Source organism: Botrytis deweyae, assembly GCF_014898535.1.
Source record: "Botrytis deweyae strain B1 chromosome Unknown BDEW_007, whole genome shotgun sequence".
Classification (NCBI taxonomy): Eukaryota; Fungi; Ascomycota; class Leotiomycetes; order Helotiales; family Sclerotiniaceae; genus Botrytis; species Botrytis deweyae.
In genome coordinates this window covers 1,084,758-1,099,459 of record NW_024066214.1, presented here as the reverse complement: position 1 = coordinate 1,099,459, position 14,702 = coordinate 1,084,758, and the positions used below count along the sequence as shown (strand labels likewise).

At 42.2% G+C, this 14,702-nt stretch overlaps 5 protein-coding genes across 5 annotated transcripts; 2 read left to right on the top strand and 3 right to left on the bottom strand.

Annotated features, from left to right (window-relative positions):
- Window positions 1-1,666: 1,666 nt before the first annotated feature.
- On the top strand, window positions 1,667-2,075 carry EAE98_004049 (uncharacterized protein; the record flags this gene model as incomplete). Its single annotated transcript, XM_038951669.1, has 2 exons — window positions 1,667-1,723; window positions 1,821-2,075. 2 exons carry the CDS (start codon window positions 1,667-1,669, stop codon window positions 2,073-2,075), a joined length of 312 nt encoding a protein of 103 aa, XP_038812142.1.
- A 1,472-nt stretch (window positions 2,076-3,547) lies between these two features.
- Window positions 3,548-4,195, bottom strand: EAE98_004048 (uncharacterized protein; the record flags this gene model as incomplete). Its single annotated transcript, XM_038951668.1, has 3 exons — window positions 3,548-3,873; window positions 3,924-4,044; window positions 4,103-4,195. The coding sequence occupies 3 exons, from the start codon at window positions 4,193-4,195 to the stop codon at window positions 3,548-3,550; spliced, it is 540 nt and encodes a 179-aa protein (XP_038812141.1).
- Window positions 4,196-8,341: 4,146 nt separating this feature from the next.
- EAE98_004047 (uncharacterized protein) lies at window positions 8,342-9,836 on the top strand (the record flags this gene model as incomplete). The annotated part of the gene is made up of 4 exons (XM_038951667.1): window positions 8,342-8,941; window positions 8,996-9,082; window positions 9,148-9,565; window positions 9,628-9,836. The coding sequence occupies 4 exons, from the start codon at window positions 8,342-8,344 to the stop codon at window positions 9,834-9,836; spliced, it is 1,314 nt and encodes a 437-aa protein (XP_038812140.1).
- Window positions 9,837-11,141: 1,305 nt separating this feature from the next.
- On the bottom strand, window positions 11,142-13,051 carry EAE98_004046 (uncharacterized protein; the record flags this gene model as incomplete). The annotated part of the gene is made up of 4 exons (XM_038951666.1): window positions 11,142-11,434; window positions 11,502-12,296; window positions 12,343-12,818; window positions 12,873-13,051. The coding sequence occupies 4 exons, from the start codon at window positions 13,049-13,051 to the stop codon at window positions 11,142-11,144; spliced, it is 1,743 nt and encodes a 580-aa protein (XP_038812139.1).
- A 785-nt stretch (window positions 13,052-13,836) lies between these two features.
- On the bottom strand, window positions 13,837-14,676 carry EAE98_004045 (uncharacterized protein; the record flags this gene model as incomplete). The annotated part of the gene is made up of 1 exon (XM_038951665.1): window positions 13,837-14,676. The coding sequence occupies one exon, from the start codon at window positions 14,674-14,676 to the stop codon at window positions 13,837-13,839; it is 840 nt and encodes a 279-aa protein (XP_038812138.1).
- Between the last annotated feature and the right edge of the window lie 26 nt (window positions 14,677-14,702).

Below are 14,702 nucleotides of genomic sequence, written 5' to 3'. Positions count from 1 at the left end.
CTTAAGAAATAGCTGTTACAGACTGCACGTTTCTCAAATCTGCAGTATTATAATGTGTTAGTTTACAATAGTCCGATGATTTTTTCAAGAACTGACTATGATTTGCAGTCTGGTGCTGCTCTGAGCCTTTGAATGAAAGACAGCTCACTTATTTGAGGGGCTCGTATCTTTGCATCTGCCAATACTAAAGTTTTGACACCTTGCACATCTAACAATCGACAGAGTTCTCTGCTTTTTCGAACTCCGGCTAGGGCCAGGTGAAGAGTTTGACTTTGATTTACTCTGAGAGACTGTGTTGCTATCGCCGTGGCGTGGTATGGCAATCGAGTTGTTCGGAATAATTAAGCCATGAGTATTTACGTTTATATTACACGAAATGCGGTATCTAGCATAAGATACTCTAATAGTATATGCAGAAACCATTTTAGATTGAAGAATATGTTAATAGATACACTTCTGAAGAGTTTTCAACCCTGGACCAGAGTGCTGAAGATAAAAGTATTGAGCAATGTTGTGAAGGCAGGATGACGCAATATATACACAGATGCATTGATCTAATAATAGAACTGTAGGATTCATTAAGTTCATTATTTTCCAAGAACCTCAACATTGTTTGTTGTGTTGTGTTAATGAGTCAAGGTTTGTAAGTAGAAAAACATATTTTACCCCGTATTTCACTCGGCTATAAGCGAAAACTTGGCAAGCAATGAGTGATACTATAGTTCAACTATTAACAAACAATAATCCATGAACTATTTGCAAAGGGATTTGTTGAATTGTTTGTTTATTGATTATGAGGCGTCAGTTTACTAGAGTTGTTTGATCATGCTTTAAAATTTCAGATGTGAATTTGCGATTTCCAAACAATCAATAAGTCTAGGTCTTGAAGGAAACTTCAAATTTCTTGAACCTGATTGAGATTAATGGCGCATCCTATCAAATCAATAACCCAAATTGGAATTTGATTGATTGGTAAAGCTAGCGTACCACTGAATACCAATTTCAAGGGCTGAAATCTCAGGCATGCGACAATTAAGAGGTACTTTTTATTTCTAATTGGTTTAGCTAGATACGGGATCTTAATGCGAGAAATGATATGGAGAGGCTCTTTTATCTTCTCTTGTAACTGGCCGACTGATTAAACAAATGTGAATACGCCTTTATGTTGCTCATCTGAAACTCTAGTGCCGTTCTTAAATGAGCTAGTCAGAGGACCCGACTTATTCTATATTCAATATGCTAGCCCGAATATTCTGTAAACTGGATGAATTTTATTGGCTACCTAGTACATTTGAAAGCCCCACTAATTTTACAGACATGCAACAGAAGAGATTGAGATGATGGATAGCTCCGGCGTACCTGTGTCATGTGCTAGAAAGCCCATATGTGAATTTGAAGAGCCAATAAAAGCTTCAGAAAGGTTATCGCAACCTCGTGAGGTTTTAGGAAACAAGAGGAAGGACAGAAACTTAGGTATCTGAGGCGATTAGCGCAGTTATTTTGACCGCTTGGATAGGATCGGTTGAACTTCATGGTAGATACTCATTAGATTATTGAAAGGTTGAAAGGTGCCAAAACAACCACAAATATTATCAATCAATTCAAAATCCTCGGAATTGACAAATCAAAGTCATTCTCGCACAGTATTCGCCACTAGCTCATCAAGATGGATCAGTTCCCCACCGGAACCGTGTTGACGCTTCTCATTGTCGGTTGCGCTCTTGTACGTGTATTATCAAATGCTTTCAGCACAATTTCAAGGGCTTTTCGCAAATTTGCAGCATTTAGATTTGTATTTATACTAATGACTGGTTGCTTAGCTCCTCCTATACTACATCTGCCAGAAATTTGGAGAGTATCACAACGATCCTCTTGCCCGAGAGGTCCACGACTATGAGATGGGAAGACGTGAAAGACGCGGTGCTAGCTTTGGTTATGGTGACGGCGACAGGGAAGGAGGAACCGCTGCTGCCAGAGATATTGAAAATGCTACTGCTGGCGGAGCTGGTCGAGCTCTAGAGGGAGAAGATACTCGAGATATTGGTCTGGCTCGCACCCTACCGCTGGAGGGATGAAGGATAATAGTGTCTCCTGCGCCTGCGGGAAAAGAGACTTGCTTTAATTCACAATCCAGTCTTCCTTCCCACACACAACTTTTATGATCAAATTTCTATGTGCTTTATTGTGATTTTGAACGGCTAGCGAACAGCAAGCGATTGGCAACGAGAGCTACAGATCGACGACAAATAATAAATGGGAAGTCTTCTTTGACCCGTGTCAGATTTTTTGAATGGGCTATTCACTCATTGCTCATACTATTAAAAGTTAGGAATCATACATTGGAGAATAAAGATTCTGGAAAGCTCTGATAGGACATTGTGGGCGATTCAAGGAGACTTCGAAAATTAGAAAAGGAGTTCTGTGGACTATCAATGAAACAGGACGAATAAATGTAAAGGACTTGAATACCAAATACTGGCATCCTTAGCAGCTTCGGTAAGATGGTATTGAGCTACTACAAGGAGACAATAATAACCATTAACTCCCAGTAAACTTTTAGTTGGACAAAGCTAACAATTACAAAGGGTTTATCCACAAAACAAGTGAAGCCTAATTGGCTTTGATAAGGTGGACTGGGTATCTAAAGGCATTTCAAGGTATGGAATAATATCATGCAGAGGCTTTGAGAGAAGGAGCTAACAGTTACAAAGACTCTGCATACAGAAAAAACTACAACCTTAGGAGCTTTGACAAGACAAGATTAAGAACTACGAATTTCTGCTCTTTTAGGCCACATAGACAGGCATCTCATCAAATGTGTTCAGCAAAAACAGAAAAATTCAAAAGCAACAACAAATATGAGAAGCTGTTATCAAAAAATACTGGGGCTGTACCACTCATTGCAGAAAGATTTTTGATGCAACAGTAGTACAAGGATAGAAAAAGTTGAGATAAAAAGGGTACATTTTTGAAAATAAGAACAAAGCTAAATTATATCCACTCGAAGGTTCCTTGCACTGGATACATACATTTTCAAAAATCATAACAAGATTTTTGAAGTTAGGGTCGAGAGGGTGTTGCAAGTTGATCATAAATTGTTGAAAAGTGGTGGATTTGATCATGTCTCTCGTCGAATGTGGTTGGAGTTGGAACTGCTAGATGTGCAAAATGAGAAAGGTTTTTAAACTCTGCAACAAAATTCAGACATTGGCACAGATATACCCCTTAATGATAGAGAAGGATGATAGAAAAGAAGGAATCGCGTGGTTGTTGGTGGATGTAGATCCATTGATTGATACAAGTACAATGGACTGTGAGATGGTGTTGTCAGACGCAGATTTGTGCGTATTTTCTCATGTTATATTAGCAGCATTTACGTAGTTAAATCTAGAGTGATAGGGTTAAGAGCTCACTTGAAGTCTGGATTCTCAATCCCGGGAGTAATTGCTCTTTGATACTTGGCCTTCTGTAAGCATTCCTCATTTCATCTTTGTCCTGTGGACCTGCTTGCTATTATTCAGGAATTAGATGTTGATAAACCTCAGCTTTACAATCCTAAGATTTTCCATGGCTGATGCATTCCCCACGCAATTGCATTTTTATCAAGGCCCAATGCAATGATAATGAGTCCGTCGTGAGCAGACTCGGTCATGTCATTGGAGTCTCCAGTAACTTCCATCTCTTGAGACCTCAAGACGCTGCTGAGATTCTGTGCCATTGTGATGAATTCTGCACCTATGATGTGTAAATCCTTGAAACGTTGGGAGTAAAGAGGATTCTTATGGTTGAGAGATTCTCCTGTCCAGAACACCGAGAAGAATCCTCCTGTCCAGAACACCGAACAAGAAAGTCGTGGATAATTACGATCGGTATCTAGGTTAGTTGCTGGTGGATATCATATTCTTAACTGCCAAATGCATAACTCAGAGGCATTTCCGGCAAATTTGATTCCCATTTCATAGCAAGAAGATGTAAATTGCCCATGTGAGAATCAGCCCACACTCGAAATAGAGCATTGCTCATTGGGAAGGTAGCCTCGAGTAGCTAAGAGATGGTGTCAGAGCGTCTTCACTTCTTCAATCATTCAGCTGTCCTTACCTACTAGGTAGGTATTCAACATCAACACCAACCAAAGGTCGGTCCCTTTTCCACTTCCATCGTGGTTCCAATTGAAACCACATGATTGACGTTGCATGTCTATTTTCTGGGACGGCATGGATGGATGGTAATACCCGAGACATGCAATCAGCCACCTCAATTGTTTGCGCATGTAACCCTGCAAATCGCCATCCAGGGTTGCACAGACTCGCTCGGGAACCCCCCATCATCATGCATACATACTTCACTACCTACAAGAATCCGCTAACTGGCATACTTCATAGTTTTCGAAGATTCCCAATCGATATGGCCATTTACGATAGAACCCCTGCGACGACATGAATCAAAGTATCGGCGATACGGATTTCTTCCTCCAGTTCTTCGATTGTGCCGCTGAGAACGAAAATTCTTCCCCCCGTCTATATATAGGTGTGTCGCAGATAGGTATATACATCGCAGTTGGATAGGTAACATTCAATAGGCAATAGGCAATTGGCTCAGCTATATCACTCTCGAATTTTCTTGCAAAAATACTACAAGGCTGCCTCGAATGCCAATTGCAAAAGTCGAACTTTAGTCTGGACCTGCCCTACAGGCCTGCAAAGCACCATGCTTCATATTCTACTATCAACAGCAATACCTCAGAGCAAGCACCAGTCTTCAGCACATGGCTAAACGGTCACTTTTCTAATCAATTCTCAACTTAACAGCGCTTCAGCACCATGCCCACTTTCTCAATGTCTTCAAGATTGATACAAAAGACCAGTCCTATGGCTCCATCATATCCGCAAATATTTACGTGGGCCTCTTGATAAGAAGTTACAGCAAAGACCCGACTTGATCTGAGAATCAGAGTTGGTCATGAAGCCTTGACATCAACTATCTGCCGCAAAACCGTACTTCATGAAGTTCGAGAACTAGATTGGTGCCGACACTCCATCGGTGTAGAACCCCGAACGTTCTCATTGCCTCTAATATCATTAAAATCCTCTACCATTCTGAGGTCCATCCGAAGTTCCACGAGACAATAAAGTAATTCCGGCAATCTCCGATCTTCTGCTCAAAATTCCACGTGGTAACAGACAAAGATCGTGTCATAATACTATACGCCCCCTCCCCCTCTTCTGCCCCCCTTGGTTGGACGAGATTTTTGGTTTGTATTGGAATGACTGTCTGACAGCGCACGATTATGGATAATGGTACTTTCAGCAACTTGCACTCCTGTGTCCAGCTGATGATACCCGATGAGCACTTTGTACCTTGCGCTTTATATACCATGGCAATGAATCATAGCTGGACGAGGCTAATCTTCAACATACGGTAATTTTTTATGACATGGAAGCTCTGGAGTATATATAATTCAGCGTCTGTGATCGGGAAAACAGTTTGGTCCAGAGAACTCATCAGTAGAACCACAGAACGACTTCATCAAGTGAATAACACTGAAGTCCCAAAGCGTCCTCCTCATCATATAGCAAGTCGAGGGTCTTCCTCTTATTCCTGCACTTGGGGAAGCAACCACAGCCTGATTATCTCGCACTGACCAGCGACAAGCTTGTTCTGACAAATTCAAGTAGACCACTGCTTCAGGCCTCTCTACGAGAAGTTTTCGTATGTCTTGAACCAACATAGTTTGTGACAGAAATTGACAACTAGCCTATTCATAGATGATGAACGAAGATCGCAGGGAGACATAAAAATTGGACGCTTTCTCAGAAATCGGTCCCGACATCCTCACTGGATGTACGTTTCTTGTGTTCTAGTAAATATCAGCAGCGACTTTGGATTCTGGTTCGCGGGTTGATGACACTGTCGGCGCGAGCATGATTAGAAAACCACCAATCCCAAGACCTCATGAGATTTAGTTTTTGGCAACCGCCATATCTCCCCTGACATTCGAAAGCTTTCTGTCAACAGTTCTATCAAGTGCTTCTCAGTGTGTACTGCCTCTTCACAGGACACAGGCCTTTTTATCTTGACAAGAATATTGTACCTTGGGCCATATGAACCTAAACTTGCAGTCACAGAACGGAAATAATAATCTTCTCCTGCTTCTCTAAGAATCTTTTACATTTCACATCGAAAGCCGCGTAAAAGCAACCAAGAAGGTTTTTAGGGGATAAGATCATCTTAGATCCGAGTGGTTCTGAACTCAACATCATTGCAATTCTCCTTTGCTGTTTAAAAGTGTTGTATTCCATGCGTTTCAGAAGTATGCCAAAGTTTGAGTTGAGATATTATTGCTGCATTAAGCTCAGCTCAGCCTCAAATGATACCATTCAAAGCCACATAGACAGAAGACATCCATGTAACAAAAGTTCTTTTGTTGGTGATGATTCATGGCCTAGTGGCTCTTAAAGGGGTCTTGTTTCTTTTACTATGTCCAAGTACACATAGATTGACCTTTGTAGCCTTGATAAGATATATCGAGGCGCGCATATTTCTGGATCTTGTTCTTTCTTGTTCTTTTTGCCACAGAAACTCCTTTGGAGTCTAACCCCAATAACATAGACATGGCAACAAGATGATAGTCGTTCGGCTTTCAGGGATGAAAATCTTTTTTTTTTTTTTGCAAAACCCCTATTCACAAATCCAACCACAGATGATTACCAAGAGGAAAGTGGCTATATCGAGCCTGTGGGCTGGAGGTTCGGATCGAAAATTCACCAAGTGCCCATATACAAACATCAGCGGAGTTAAAACCTTGGAGAATCTAGTGTTTGAGCTTCTCGTGGTGGCAGTTGCATGAATCACCGAGTTTTCGCTTCTAAAGATGCTAGTTGTAAACCACAGCTATGATGACCTCAAAGAGGTATGCGACACATATTTTGGACCATGAAAAGTACACCTGCTCAATTACATATGTTTATGGAGTACGAAGGCGCAAGCATATGCAGAAAGCTTTTCTAACCGACCACATTCAATTATGACATGTAATCGCAGAATTCAATATCTTTATAGAATTTCAAGCCTGAAAGAGATCTACCCCCAAATGGCGTTCTAAACATGAAATTCACAGATAAGACGTGCTACAAAAGGTTCACTCTATAGGATTATCATCTATAAAGATTAACTTGGACCATCTCAATTGGCAGGACCGGAATGCTCCCTCGCAGAGTGGAGGTTGAGGAAGACCTCGGCCCCCTCATGTGATAAATTCCCAAATTCACTCGAAGTATTTGCTGCTGGGTCCTTGGCAGTAACGAGAAAGATGTGCTAAGCCCTAATTTCAGTCAATTTTTAAAGTGCTTACACCTGAGTTGATTTTGGGCTTGGCTACTTCTTATCTCGACCTTACAACTACCTCCAGATGAAATAACTCAGTACTTTCAACACGCTACTTCCTTTTCTGAACTTTCCTGTCTTCTTCTATCATAGATAGAGCTTCCTAAAAGCAAATTGCCTTACTTCTTCCCCTTTTCCTGTACAAATTTTATTGCGTTTTGATTGCTGTGGTTACATCCTCAAATTGTAACTGTCTCAAATTCGCAACCCAAGATCGCAACATACAAACCAGAAACCTCAACATACCTTTTTGCATTCAAACAATAGACCTGTTGATTTACAGGTTCAACCCGATAGCTCAACAGTTCTATCACATCATTTGTACGTATATCGATACTCCTCACCTTATTAATTTTGGTATGTCTGCCATGGCATCACATTGCGCTCCTTGTCAATAATATCAACAAACATCAAACTTAAAAACTCTTGAATCATTTTCTTTTGGGAGAAATTAATCAAAGCAGTGTGTGCGTTTGCTGCAGAGCACCAGTTTCTGTTTCTAGCAACTTCTTCCTCCACAAGTATCCTTGGTCATCAACTTACAATTACATAGGTCTTCAAGTGATCTTTCAAAATCCTTGGAAGTAAGGTAAGCTATCTAATTTCTCATCGTTGTCCCTGCAGCTTGCCCCTGTTTTTAACAGAAGAATTGTGGCCTGTGGCTTACCGCAAACAAGTGCAGCTATCCGCAGGCTTCCAACCTTATTTGGAAGAGCAAACGGGGAAGTTTCATCAGAAGCTTTCATCAAAGCTCTAGAAGAATCCTTATTAGAGGTCTGTTCCAAGAATCATTCTTTATCCTTGTTATTATTCTTAAGAGTGTTGACTAATTCGATTAATCATTTTCCAGGATCTCCAACAATCTCAATTCAATACTTTGCGAATATACACCGTTCGTACCTTTAGTTTTCAAATCTTCTTCATACTCTGATACTTCAACCTTTATCAAATATTCAACATGTCAACTCAAGTCAAAATGTGTTCTAAAACCAAACTTTCCAGCTCTCCTGAGTCTTCTCACGAGAGTTGTGACGCAGTTGATGCGACCGACACAGAAATGATTTCACCGCTAACCTCGATCGATAATGATAGTACCCGTAGTCTTACTCCAGACAAAATGGATCCTTTTCATTCAGCTCGCGAGCGTGAGGAACGTATCCGTAGAAACGGAACAGTGCCCAGCCAAATCCCTATTCAGAACATGGGCATGAACAACAACGGCAACATGAGCAACATGAACAGCAACGGCAACAGCAACGGCAACGGCTGGCGCCGCCCTTCTGTCTGCGACCCGGCCTACACAGGTCAAGAAGGTTTCACTCCGCTGACCATGGTTCGCCCCGGTCCTGTCTATCCTCTTCCTGAACAAATCAGCTCTGCATTTGCTTATGGCATTCGCCGAGCCGATGGCTCTTACACAAGACTTCTTCCAGCTGATGAGCTTCCCGCTCTTAATGGTATTCCTCGTCACCAAGGTCCAGAAGGACTCATCATTGTTCCAGAACTTCAGCATGGTTCACCAAAGCCAGAGTTTGCTACTCCTATGATTCCGAATAAGGTACGTTGAGAGCATTTTGTTTTCAGGTGATATGCTGACATAAGTTGTTTTAAGGTCGTAGCAAAGCTTCCACCGCTTGGCCCACCAATGTTTGGAGTCAATCAGCAAGGTGGTTTCCGTCGACCAGGAGATCAAACTCAGGTAAGAGAATATCTTCATTCCAGATATACCTTTAATGGAAAATATGTACTAACTTCCCTCTCAAGTTGGCGATCGACTCTATCGTTGCCTCAGCTGTTAATCCCCCTGCGAGTGCTTCTCCAGCAAACAATGCCATGATCCCGATGGGTGGTCCATTTCGCCGAGAAAAGATCTACTGTGATAAGTGGGTTCATGAAGGCACTTGCGCTTTCACCCAAGTTGGATGTAAATACAAGCACGAAATGCCGATGGATAAGGCCACGCAAGTTTCTCTTGGTCTTAATCATGGAGTTCCAAACTGGTATCGTCGCCAACATGGTCTTTCTGTCTCTCCACAGACTGGAACAAATGTTCAAATTGAAGCACCTTGTGCAACTCCGACTCCAACTGGTGGAACATCCCGTACGTCTCAATCTTGGCGTCGCAAAGAAGGCACGTCTTTCTCTCTCCCGACCTCAGCTCAAGGTGTTGCAAATGGTCGTGGTATGTCTCTTTTGACATCTCATACTTTTCATGATTAACAGGAACTAATCTTATCATTGCAGATCGTCGTAGCTCTGGTGGCTCATTCGGTCCCATTGGTCCTCCCCACACACGTCGTCTCACAAACTCGTCCTCTGGTGATTCAATGAATAGAAATCATCTTTCTGTCCCAGAGAATGACAATGAGCATGATAACGACACCAATATGCAGTGGACTGGTAGAGCTCGTGGCTATACTAACGGCAACGATCAAAACCGACGTCAACAATAAGTTGACTTGCCAAAACTTACTCTCCAACGATATAGATATCTATCTCAGCATCTTCTGCTCAAAATTCCTACTTCTATATCTCACTTTCCTCGACGTCGGTTCTTTGGGCTATACCTCTTTCTCACTAAATACGATTTGGCTGATCATGGTTTCAAATTCAGGTCAATGGCTTCACCAACTAGATGAAGTGCTGATTGTGATACATGGACTCGGAAACCTGGGATAAACAAAACTTCTTACTTGCTACTATATCTGGGGTTATGACATTTGGTTTCACTTTTCTTTGTGGAATTTTCATTTTTCTTTGGCTACAGAAAATTGCTTAGTATTTCATCATAACAGCATGGTCTTCATATTCGTTTCTACATTCGGGTTTTGCATTTTCACAAATGGCTATGAAGACATTATATGCCCTGGTGGTGTGTAATGAAATGAATGAATGGGTAAGCAGGCTGGTGGGTTGAATAATTTGCATGATTGAATGAATGGGAAGGATGATATGGGAATTATGATGACAATGATTGGGAAGGATTTTTTATGGTAAACATATCAGATAAGGGTCATGAAAAGCGTCTATAAATCAATGGGACGATGGATGATATGGGTTGACGACAACAACATTTTGGGCACGCAGCTCATTCTGCACCGGATGCCTACTGGATAGTACCCCAATTTCTTTGCAATTACCTGTTTTGCGTTGATGAATGTGATCTTTGCTCCCTGTGAGATGTTTTTGGCCGTGTGATGTAGTATGATAATCCATTATAAGAGACCTTAAAGCCGTGCTGGCTGTCCTCTTTTTCTAGTAGGGCTATTGTTCTGAAGTTTTTCAGTATAGATATACTCATTCAAATTAACATTGCTTGAACCCATACCCATTAGAGATGAGGACCTGCATGAAGGCTAGAGTTTGTATCGGATATGGATTGAAGGATACAAACCATGAACTTTGGGTAGTGTGCGGAAGATCTGAGGGTTGGTTTGGCTAGTATTGACTGCGAGTTTAGGTAATATTTCGACGGGTTCTCTTGATTGTTTGGTCAATGTTGAGGAGGGATGTGGTCAAATGATTTTTCTGAGCATTCTGTTGATGAAACTCTGAAAGTTCCATGCTTTCCTTCAGAGATTGAGTTCAATACACAGAGCAAGTGAGACATCAAGTTCAAAGTTTAAAAATATTAATCATTTTGCATATCATTCATAACGTGGTAGTGACAGTATTACTCAAAAGCAAAACGCCAAACGAACTCCAATGACAAATCTCCTCGACTAATTTTCCACACCGAAACAGCAAGCAAACTCATCTCACAATTTTCCTAACCTCTTAACCCATGGTCCCCGGTTCGTCCACTCTTCCTCCCCATCTGCTATTTCTCCAACCATTCTATGACCACTACTCCCCTCTTCCCCCCTCTTAAAAATAACAATCGCCGTATTGGGATTTCGACATAACCCCTGAAGCGAAAGACATTTGTTAGTAGAGCAGCACGTTCTCATGCAGGCGGAACCGATGCCGCAATCGGAGTCGATGGTGCAGGAGGAGAGGGCTGCGCAGGGGGTATCGGCCATGCAGTAGCCTGTGCCGTTTACGGTTGGTTCTGTGAAAAGATACTTGTTAGTGGTTTATATAATTGGAATAGCTTCGGGGGGAAGAGGGAGACATACGACATAAGCAGGTGTTGTCTGAAGAACAATATTGATTTTGACGGCAGGCGGATGGGGCGTTGCATGTAGCTATAAGGGGAGAGACAGGGGATCGAGGGATGGGAGATGAGGATGGGGTGGGGAGAGAAGTAGAGGTAAGAGATCTAGAGCTGTTTGTAACGAGTTGAGATGTGATGGTGGAGAATGTGGATGAGAGGGATGTCAAAGAGGTTATTGAAGATGATAGTACTGGTGCTAAACTGGAAGAGGTGGTCGAAGAGGAAATGGTAGATAAAGTGGTGGGAGTCGATGAAGATAAGGATGGAGAGGTCGAGATCGTTCCTGAGATTAAATTCGAAGAGGATGTTGAGAATTCTGTGCTAGTTGATGATAAAGGTGTAGTATAAGGTGTGTTCAAACTGGAAACCAGAGAATTTGAAGATGAAATAGTCGAAAATGTTGGTGACAGTACAACGGAAGAGGAAAGGAAGCTTCCTGTGCTTGAGGTAAGAGAGTGTGATGAGGAAGTCGTTGATGTACTACGGAATGAAGCCGAGTCTGAACCAAATGTAGTAGAGAGTGAGTGCAGGGTGACTGTCGCCTGCGAAGAAGATCCCGATGATAGACTGCTATCACTAAATGCAAGACTGGATGAAAAAGCACTGGGAGAAATTGTAATAGTAGATGTCGACACTTCAGTATTTAGTGTGGTAGTGGCTGATAGAGTCGAGGATAAATTGATCAATGTTCCGGATGATTGAGCGGAAGAAAATGTTTCGAATGGCAAGCTACTAGATGAAAGAGAGGATATAACAACTGAACACTTTAGCGCAATGATGAAATAGCAGATGAGAATACATACCATTCACAGAAGTTGAGTCAACCCCTACAGTTGAGCTCGAGGTCAAGCTACTGCTAGATGTTGGTCCTTGAACATAACTGGAAGAAACCACACTGATAGTTTCCACAACATTCGAACCGGGCGCAGAGATCGAACCCTCAAACGAGGTTCCTGGTAAGTTCACAGTAGTGTACTCCGTTATATACGAAGTAGAAGCTGTGATGGTGATAGTAGCTATTGCCACGCTCAAGTGACTTCGACATGCTTCAACGTATGCACTATGATTCGGACAAGCACTCGTCGCATATGGCGGGATGGTCTCTGTAGTCGTGCTTGTGATTGCTTCTAGCGTGGTTGTGAGTGTAATGGCGTCTCCAGTGACAGTGACTATAACGACATCTCGTGGTTTCACGTCTCTGGCGGTCACGTACACTATATTTGTGCTGGCTTCCGTATAGGTGATTTCATTAAGAACCACTGTAGTGATTGTGACCAAGCTTGTTTAATCATTAGTATTGGATATACTCAATTGAATGATGGATTGGAAGTACCCAGAAGCTATGTATGACGGTGTAACAGTAGTTCGCATGTAATTAGAGCAATCCAATTCTCGTACATCTCTTGCGACATGATCATGAGAGCCACCAACTATATAGCCACAGGCATCGGAGCCCTGCCACCGATGTGCATTTGATGAACCAAGGAGGAAGAGGGTAGTCAATAACTTCATAGTAGAGACGCTGGTGGGAGTATTGTATGGATAATCGCTCTTTAGCAACACTCGAGAAACATCACATATATAGCAAAAGGATTGGGAATTGATGGGCTACTTATTCACAGATAGAAGGTTAGTCGCGTTGCTCCAAAAATCCTCTCCGTGGCATGGTATGCGTCTTGGAAATTATGTCGCTCCGACGTTTATGACGATCGTTGCGGAATAATGTAGACGTGGATACGTGAAGAATGCTGTAGTAGGCGCAACGATCATTGTAATATTGGATTTCTGGACAATATTGAATATTTCGGTCACTTGTACAAAACCGGAGAATTGCTAAAACATGATGGTTAGAATCTCAAATTTATCATTCGATAGAAAGAAGGGAGGTATTTTTTCGACACTGATCGAGATACTGCCAATGTTTCATCGTATCGCAATTTGAAATGCGGAAAATTCTCTAAAATTAAAAAACTTGAAAACTAACGATGGGTATTTAACTTGATGATTAAAGAAAGAAACATAGTCTATACATAGAGACCCTTAATTGCCCCCATGGACAGGTAAATTCGCTGTCTAATTGACGCCTTCCAATGCACGGTCTTCTGTTCCCCTACTCCATTACCCCCATTTAAATGCTGCTTAGGAAGAAAGTTCCCGAACTTGTGTAGGCATGTTATCGTCAAGGTCGTTACAAATCGTCCATAATCCACCAAATGTAAAGATGTGGTTTAGTACCCTCCATAGAAGGTATAATACATCGCTATGTACACTCTGCACGCAGGGAAGGCGGTGGCCGTTCATACGAATCTTCCCCTCTTTCCGCCCCCACCGAAAGAATCGTCTCCATGCCCTAAATTTCCTAAATCAAAGAAATCCCCGAAGTTTATTTTCCTCTTTTGACCGGCTCCTCTGTTTATCTGCGTCGTTGAAGATCTAGAGTTTAATCGAGACGAGTGATTGCTGTGTCTTGCGTTGGTTCGTGAGGGCCGAGTAAGGGAAATACCCGCTGACTGATTACCGAAATTATCATGGGGTTGAGGGCGATTCTTATCTGATAAATCTAAATCAGACAATAAAATATCGGGATCTTGTGGATATTGCTGCGAAGATCGGAATGTGAATGTGCCTTGTGGAAGCGCTGTAATCGTTGGAGGTTCTGGGTCGGGCAGAACAACGGCCGCAGGTGCAGGCACTGTTTCTGCGCTCATTGGAGAAGCAGTTCTTGTTGGTTTAGGAGTTGATGCCGAAATATGACTTGAACTTTGCGATCTTTGAATTACTGGTGATGATCCCCTATCTCCTTTTTCAAGAACCTCGTCGTCGCTGTCGTTGTGTGATGCTGTGTCCCGACCATCTAATCTCTCAGTCGCCCATCTTCGAATCCTCCAACCCTCGCCATCGCTCAGCCCAATATCTTCTTTATCGAGGAAACTTAAGAGTTCATCCAGTGCATCTTGATAACCTTCAGCCCTAGCTCTTCCTTGATCTGCAGCGGCAGTTTTATAGAGATTGGTGACGGATAAAGCGGCAGCTTTGAATTGTGCGATAAGAACTTGTTGCGGAGGGTCGCTGTTCAATTGTTTTGAAGGTGATTTGCCCCCTGGAAGGGAGGTATTCAAAGATCTCATGGAGTCCATGATTGTTGTTGAAAATGAGTTTGTAC